This window comes from Olea europaea, chromosome 17, assembly GCF_002742605.1.
Source record: "Olea europaea var. sylvestris chromosome 17, O_europaea_v1, whole genome shotgun sequence".
In the NCBI taxonomy this organism is placed as follows: domain Eukaryota; kingdom Viridiplantae; phylum Streptophyta; class Magnoliopsida; order Lamiales; family Oleaceae; genus Olea; species Olea europaea.
In genome coordinates, this window is record NC_036253.1 from 6,324,968 (window position 1) to 6,332,923 (window position 7,956).

At 34.3% G+C, this 7,956-nt stretch overlaps 1 protein-coding gene and 1 pseudogene across 4 annotated transcripts; one reads left to right on the forward strand and one right to left on the reverse strand.

Moving 5' to 3' along the window:
• The first annotated feature begins 40 nt into the window (after window positions 1-40).
• On the forward strand, window positions 41-3,686 carry LOC111366198. Of its 4 annotated transcripts, none has more exons than XM_022986904.1 (12): window positions 41-257; window positions 353-493; window positions 577-629; window positions 841-1,020; window positions 1,938-2,050; window positions 2,166-2,248; window positions 2,315-2,356; window positions 2,768-2,797; window positions 2,888-2,936; window positions 3,009-3,067; window positions 3,229-3,290; window positions 3,390-3,686. In XM_022986904.1, the coding sequence occupies exons 1-12, from the start codon at window positions 237-239 to the stop codon at window positions 3,451-3,453; spliced, it is 897 nt and encodes a 298-aa protein (XP_022842672.1). In that variant the 5' UTR covers window positions 41-236; the 3' UTR covers window positions 3,454-3,686. The 4 variants fall into 4 exon arrangements, with proteins under 4 accessions (XP_022842672.1, XP_022842673.1, XP_022842670.1 ...); XM_022986905.1 differs by having other exon boundaries at window positions 45-257; window positions 3,021-3,067; XM_022986902.1 differs by having other exon boundaries at window positions 47-257; window positions 2,675-2,797.
• A 2,551-nt stretch (window positions 3,687-6,237) lies between these two features.
• On the reverse strand, window positions 6,238-7,658 carry LOC111365572 (annotated as a pseudogene).
• Between the last annotated feature and the right edge of the window lie 298 nt (window positions 7,659-7,956).

Sequence of the window (7,956 nt, forward strand, 5' to 3'; positions counted from 1 at the left end):
AGTGAAAGATCATTAGATAGGCATCCTAATAAGGTTTTGGTCTGAAAGTGAGACCTTGAAGGGTGGTTAAGGCTTTTCATTTACTGGGATGCTAATTCGTTAACTGTATTTTTTGGTGATAGGAATTGATTTAATTGCATGTTGGTATTTGATTTCTGAGTTTATCATGTACTTGGAAACTTCCGCAGAATGAATATAAACGTGGGATTAGTGGTTGGAACTTCAACCTTGACGATATGAAGGCTCAAGCTTCATTGGTAATAATTCTGTTCAGCCTTTTGTTCTCCTAATTGGTTCATTTGCTGCAAAGTTTGGTTCCCAGGGATTATAATACATTTACTCTGGCTGTCAGATCCAGGACGATGATATACCAGAAAAAGATGAAGATATGCTAGGCAAACAACTTCAGCATCAATTATCTTCATCCAAACAATTTCGACAGCTTCAATGTCAGTTGTCGTCTGCAAGTCAATATTCAGATATTGCAGATTTGGTATGTACCCAACATTATGCGGTTTATATAAGTAGGATATTTTTCAGACTCTCTTTGGTGTCTTACAATATAAATCTTTGCAGGATGATAATGGTAACTCTGCTTCTTTCTCATCAGTCGACTCCACTGCTAACATGTAAATCATCATATTTCTATAATGCATGCATACATCTTGTGACATCACATTTATAAGCATAACTGTATTTACCCTTTTGAGTGAGTAACTAGTATGCAATCTCAACACTTCATCTATACATTATGGACGTTGTCAATCTGTATCAAGGCCTGTTGCGACCTTATCATAAATTTGTTTGGTTGGTTCTAATTGAATTTGTTATACATTCTAGAGCTAAATGTGAAAAGTCCGATGGCGACATAAGTATTTCTGGTTCAGCTAGCGAGCAGCAAACATCTAACATAATTTCTCCTGGAAAAGAGAACCGCGTGGAAAATAATTTGGCAGAAAAATCTGAGACTGCGATTAATGGAAAATCATCAGATGGAGCCCCTATATACTCTCATCAGAGGTGCATCTTTGCTCTCTTGATTCCTTATCTGCATCGCTGTTTATATTTATGTTACAGGATTATTTCTTCTTGGATATTTCAATAATCCACATGTTGCAAACTAAAATATACAATAAGTCTACTCTACTGTGCCGTTGTCAAATTTAGCAGTCAAACGTGACTGTACATCCTCCAAAAGCCAGGCATGACAATAAGGAGTGTTCTAACCTGAGAAAATTGCTAATTACTCCCCTTCTATCTGCAAATCGTTTCAGTGATCCATTATGTTCTAGAAAATGGACAAATCAATTCGTTGTGGTTTTACAGGCCTGCAAATTTAATTATCCTTAATTCCGCTCTCATAACTTTATTTCGAGCCTTCCTCGTATCGATCTTAGGTTATTCTAGCTCAAGTTGATTAGTTGAGCTGGATATGTCTGGTACTTTCTCATTTTAAACCCTAGTTCATGAATCTTTGCAAGATGTTGAGAGGTCTTATTTTTCCCCTCCCCTTCTCTCTTTCTCTATGTATGTGAGAATAAAGCATCTCATATATTTCAACAGTTCTTTTTTCGAGATTCTTTCAGCTATTTCTCCTCCTATTTTTATTTTTATTTTTATTTTTTTTTCTTTTTCCCTACAAAAGGTGAAACTCTCGGTATCTGGTTGGAAAAAAAGTTTCAAATGATGAACCAGTTCAGTATACAAAGTTTACAGAGATAATGCAGTACTGGAAATTTCTTTTGGATACTTCTCAATTGGTGTTGTGCAAGAAAATTTTCTATATATCACAATTATCAGAATCCTCAGTCATAATTTTTACTTTCTTGTACATTTCTGGGTTCTCACATTCTTTTTTGAGTTGGTTTGTTTTCAATTACGTTGCGTGTGTTTTATTTTCTTTGACAAATTTGTATTATGCACTTTGCATCTTTTAGCGATAAACTGCAAAATCAGCCCCAGAATTTGTCGAGCTGCAGCGGGGCTTTCATTCCACAAACAGTAGATGATGTCCTTCCCGAACTAATTCCCAAAGGCTCAAGAACATCAGGCAAGTTAACTTCATCATCTTAACACCCTTTTTTTTTTTTTTTAACAAATAACACGGCTTTTGGTTTGTTATCCATTTAATTCCTTGTCTATTCTTGTTTATATTTATGGTGCAGCAAATGGTGAAGAACTTGAAGAGAAGGCGAAGCCAGTTGTTCAGCAAAAAGGCCGCTTCAAGGTTACCTCAGAGAATGTCGAGGTAGAAAAGGTTTCTGTTTTGATCTAGCGTGAGAAATTTTTACGTTTACTAATTATGTCCTTCCAGGCGGTTGGAGCTCCAATGCTACAGAAAAGCCACAGCATGCAGGTTGGTGTTAATCATTAAAGCTGTTATTTTGGAACAATGCCAACTCAAAAGATTTACTATGTAGCTTTCGATGTGATTAGGTCCATAACAAAAATAACAATCCTAGATTTTAGGTTTTATTAGTTTTGTTCATAATATATCACGACACAGACAATATCAAGATTGGTTACCAACAGACCTAATGATATTCAAGAAGTAAAACCATTTCGAAATTTAAAATGTAAAGTCTAATTATGGCTGTTGATTTTTCTTGCTCCATTACATCACATTACATTTTTTATTATAAAATATCTTACAAGAATGTTATGGGCTATTTAGGTGATTTCTCAACATCCTGCTATTTCCCCACCACTGCCTTCTGATTCTAGACCATCAAGTTCTGTTGGCCATGCCTTTTTTTCTATGCTGCAGTCGGCTTTGCAAACGAACATTCTTCAAAGGGTATGTTTTCGTCTCAGACTCAGTATAAATCTTTTTATCTTTTTGGATTCTTTGAAATTTATTTTCTTTTCTTTTCTTTTTTCCCTACAGGATTGTATCCTTAGTCTAATGAAGCAAGTGTCTGTCGGTGATTCTACAGGTTTCTGCAGATGATGCATCTTAAATTCATACTTCATTTTTTTCATATGGTATTCTGACTTACCGTGTCTAGCCACCCGTGCAGACATAGGATGCATCTCGACAAACATAACTTGCATGGAAAAATCCTTGGTACGTACGTGTTTTGCTTATCTGTGCATTTGAGCTGCAATCTATCCCCACTCGATTTTACATAGCATTCTTAAATTAAACTATTGTGCAGATTTATACTATGTGCTTCTTGATTTGGAATGTGAAGTTAATATTTACATTTTCTCTCATTGTTTCTCTAGTTGGAGGCAGCTCAAGACAGGGAGAAGGATTTACTTCGTGAAGTAACTGATTTACAGTGGAGGTATCTGCAATTATATTTTCTTATGATGTGCCACTGTCTAAAGTTACCTTATTGGATCGAATAAATTGTAAGAATCTTGTGTTTTCTTTCTTGATGTAGGTTGATATGTGCACAAGAGGAGGTCCAAAAGTATAAAACAGAGAATGCTCAGCTAAACTCTTAAGTTACATTACTATAGGTTCTTGGTACATAAACCCTCAACCTCAAAGCTCAGAAGTAGTGATGGAAATCATCGGTTAGAGGCTTGATCGACCATTAGAATTTTTTTTTACACTTAAATGTCGATTTATTTGATTGAATGATTTTATTCTTGTACACCATTATGGTATATGAACCACTCGAAATTTAAAATCTGGCAATTGCTAGCTAAGTTTTACCCTCGTAATTTTGTCTTTATTTGGTTCGACTAATATGGTTATGGTTAAGAATTTGATATTCCTTGTTCTGATCAGTTTATCAAATATATATAGTTTAATAATTGGTATTGTTATTATTATCATCCATATATTCTGTAGGATTTGTTACAATTCCTCCTTCTTTATATATATTTATAAATTTGTGAAACGAAGGCGTAGTAATAACAAAGTGACTAGGTTTGTAGAAATTATCTCTCAAGAGTTAATATTGATTAATTAATGGATAATTATTCATGTATAATATGGTATCAATAAGGATGTCTATAATGTATATGTGAAATTACATGATTAATGGGTTGAAAAAATTGTTTTTCGATTCTTCAATAATGTTATGTCACTTGTAAATTATGGACACAATAATGTACATGTAGTATAACCCTTAATTAATCTCACACTTCGAGCTAAAAGTAAGATTTAGATAAATTTTGCCTCCACTCGAATGGTGTAGTGATAAAGGAGAAGGGTTCTCTACGGAATATCGGAGGTTTGAATCCCGCAGCAGCTGGAAGGCAATATTTATGTTGGAAGGTAAATGTTTTGTGGAGGCAAAGTTATTGTGTGCTTTGCCGTTCCTCCAGAGATCCTGTCTGCACATTGTAAAAAGAGATCCACAGGGAGGATAATTGTATCTTGAATGTTCGATCCAAGTGTGTAGAAGTTGCAACTGCATTCGGATTTACCTAAGTGGCGAACCGAGGGGAAGGCTATCATTCCTCATAATTAGTCGAGCGAAACTCAAACACCTGAGTCATAAAAAAAAAAAAATGATTTAGATGGATTTTATTTCTTCCCCAAAATTTTTATAGAATCTTATTGCTTATTGATACTCAAAATTCTCTGAAAATTAATTAATTGGCACGCCCAGTTTATGTGATTGATTAGCTTAAATCAATTATAGATGAGTTTCAATTCGAATTCGATGAAATTAATGAGAGATGAATTTATGGTCTCAATTCGATAGCCCAATCAAGATTCAAATTCGATAATCCGTTAACTAATTAAAGCATATATGGATATAAATCAATTTGATTTGATAAAAACATCCAATTGGATTTGTTTTTAAATATGATATATTTTATATATTATCGTATAATTTATTACAGCTAATTTTTTTTCCATTTTAAAACTTGTATTATACTTTACACATAATTTTTAAATAATAAATAATATTAGATAATAATATAATATTGTCAATTAAAATATTTAAAGAGTTTTTATTTTTTTATTAATTAAAATAAAATAAAAATAATTTGCTTATTTAATAAATTAAACAACCAAAGGAGCAAACAGTTGGAGTTGCTTTCATTATTTCCAACTTCTAATTTTCCACATCAGATATTTACTAAAATATCATAAAATTTGGAACATATAACTAGATGGGCAGAAATTGGGTAAAAAATTATTTAGGGCTTTTAAATCTAGGGTTTAGCAGTTGTCTAATATAAAATTTTACATCACACCCTAATTTAATAAGTCAGAATTCTAAAATCAAGTTGGATGTTTCATTGTTCAAAAATAAAATATTTTATTATTTAATTAATATATCCTATTTCATTCCAAACCCTAATTCATTTCCCCCAAACCAATTCTCTCTCTCGTTTCTAACTCTTCTGCTCACAACGACGACTATGCAGCGATGTCAGAGAAAGAAGTCGCTCTGGGCGCAGTGTGGTGTAGAGAAGTCGTGCAGTGGCACTTTTCAAATTGCTAATGTGCACGGCCGATCTAAGCATCGCAACTTTGATTCGAGATTGTGAAATGGCTAGACGATTGTGTAGGGATGATTTTGAGATCGCACGCGACGATTTTTTTGAGATCGTGAGATGGCTAGACAATGGTGTGTCGGTGACTCTGAGATTGTGAAATTGACAGTGGTAATTTTGATGTCGTGGCGATGGCACTACTGGGGACGGCGACGGTAGCGATAGCGGTGGCTGTGATAGTAGTGATGTTGGCTGTGGTCGTTGAGGTGGGAATGACACTAGCGATGATGTGTTACTATGATGCTACGATTGCGGTGGTGGGTAAGTGGTGTGGTGCTGTGCACGGTTGTTGTTGGGGTAGGTGGGGGTGAGATGTGGCGGTGGTGGTTTAATGATATTGTAGGTGTGACGGTGGCAGTTGTGATGCTGTGGGGGTGGTGGTGTGGTTCTGGCAGGCGACGATTTTGGTGGTGTTGCGACTGATGACAGTGGTGGTTAGGGCTGGTCCTGTGATTGTTGGGCCCTGAGGCAAAGCTCATAAATTAGGCCCCCAAAATTATCATGAATGCAAAATTTAACAACGTATTATGCAACATATTGTAAACTTAAAACTCAACATTAGAATAACAACAAATATATTATACAAAAGGTTTACATTATAAAATAGCAAAACTAACAAATTAATACACTGAAGTACATTTCCTCGGAAAAAAGTTTACTTCATTTTAACAACTTTATCTTTGTGGCAACTATTACTGTCCACCTTCATGAATTTGCATTCCCACAAAGCCCAAATTGTGCATTAAGAACTCCTCATTCTCTTGGGTCTCAAGAAGCAGCAAAATTAGAATACTCAAGGATCATATCCAGTGCTATAATTATAATCAAATTACAGATATATTTCCTAAAAGTAAAGGTTAAAAAATGTGATAATAAGAGATATGCCATAAGTTTCAGAGTAGCAGACTTATACATAAATGCTATAAGGCAAATAATTTTAACTTCCAAAGAGAAAATAAAGAAAAGGGAAATTTATATGATAACAGATAGATGCTAACCATTGACTCTTCATCTCCCTCACCAAATCGCAAGGCAAGATCACAGAGAACTTGTGTATTTGAGTCCACTATCATGGGCTCACCTTAAGAGAACATGTGATTATGGAAAAACAAAAATTACTAAATAATAAGCAATTGCCCATACCATTCTATTATTGGACGGCAGGTTATAATGGAGATTAAAGTTTACATGTACCTGAGTTTCAACTCGGACATGTTCAACCAGTGTTCGAGCATCAGCAATTAAACCAATCATAGCACAACCTCCATAATCTTCTCCATGTTGCTAGGCTCCTACAACAGAATTAGAATATGAGATGAATTAAGAACATGACATAAATTGTTTAACATCTACTTTCAAAAAGAACTATTAAATTTAAACGATGCTAACTCCAAGGCAAGCATTTTAGATACTAATATGGCACTGAGGCAAATTGACTACGGTAAAAGCAAGGATAATCTCAAAGTCTATAAGATCCTTTTTGCGATCAGAGCATCCATAGCTCACGTCTCTTTCAGCATTAAGTTTCTCTGAGCAAAGTTAGTTATCACGATACATTTCTAACCTCCTCCATGCTGATATTAATATTTTAATTTTGACATTTTTTTTTTAACTAGAATCACATTATGAATACTGGTGTTAGAACACTGTTTCCTTATATTCATTCCAGTTCATTACTCTTGCAAGGGCTCAAGCTCAGAAAACAACAAACTCCATTATTCAGTGATTAGGATTTTGATCAAGTATCCGGAAATGAGATCTAGAAATAACATAAGGTGATATCAATACTAGTACAATTACCTAAACAAAAATTAAATCATTATTTGGTCCTAACAGAACAAGTTGAAGTGACAATGATAAACATAAAAAATTCCAACCCAATGATTCTGAAGAAAAAGGATAGTAAATGTACCAAAAGATGAGAGGTAATGTGCTTTTTGACAGCAAGAACCATCCCTTCCTTATTTTTTATGGTGATTGCAGTAGAAGTGTGGAACCCAACTACAAGGATCACAAATAATACTAAATTTAATCAAAACTAAAGTAATTTACACTAGATTCATGAAGATGGGTAATTGGGTATATAATAAAATTATCATGAATGCGGTTACCTTGATGGCTTCAATGGCATGTTCAACTTGAAACAATCGGCCTTTAGGAAAGAAAATGTTAACTCCTCGATCATACAGTCATACTTAATCCTTAAAAAAAGGGATAAATTCATATAAAAATTTAAAAAATGAACAAATTAAAGAGAACATTAAAACCTCCTATAACCCATAGGTTTCAAGTTTGAAATGCCATTCTTTTTTTACCTTGTGAGTTGTGAGGAACATTTTCGATTCGATTATTAGAGCTCAAGAAATTGTTACAATGCTATAGATGAGTTTAAACACACAGTACTGGAGGTGGCGACTAGTGACTCGAGGTCTCCAGCGCGATGAGAAGCTACGCCGGTTAGGGTTGAAATTTGAAAAATGGGTGGTT

Bases quoted from the DNA above. Each gene is read 5' to 3' on its own strand.
- LOC111366198 (XM_022986902.1), top strand. From the start codon at position 237: ATGAAGGCTCAAGCTTCATTG. The intron at 494-576 runs GTATGTACCCAA...AAATCTTTGCAG, and splicing joins ATTCAGATATTGCAGATTTG to GATGATAATGGTAACTCTGC. The intron at 2,249-2,314 runs GTAGAAAAGGTT...ATGTCCTTCCAG, and splicing joins TTACCTCAGAGAATGTCGAG to GCGGTTGGAGCTCCAATGCT.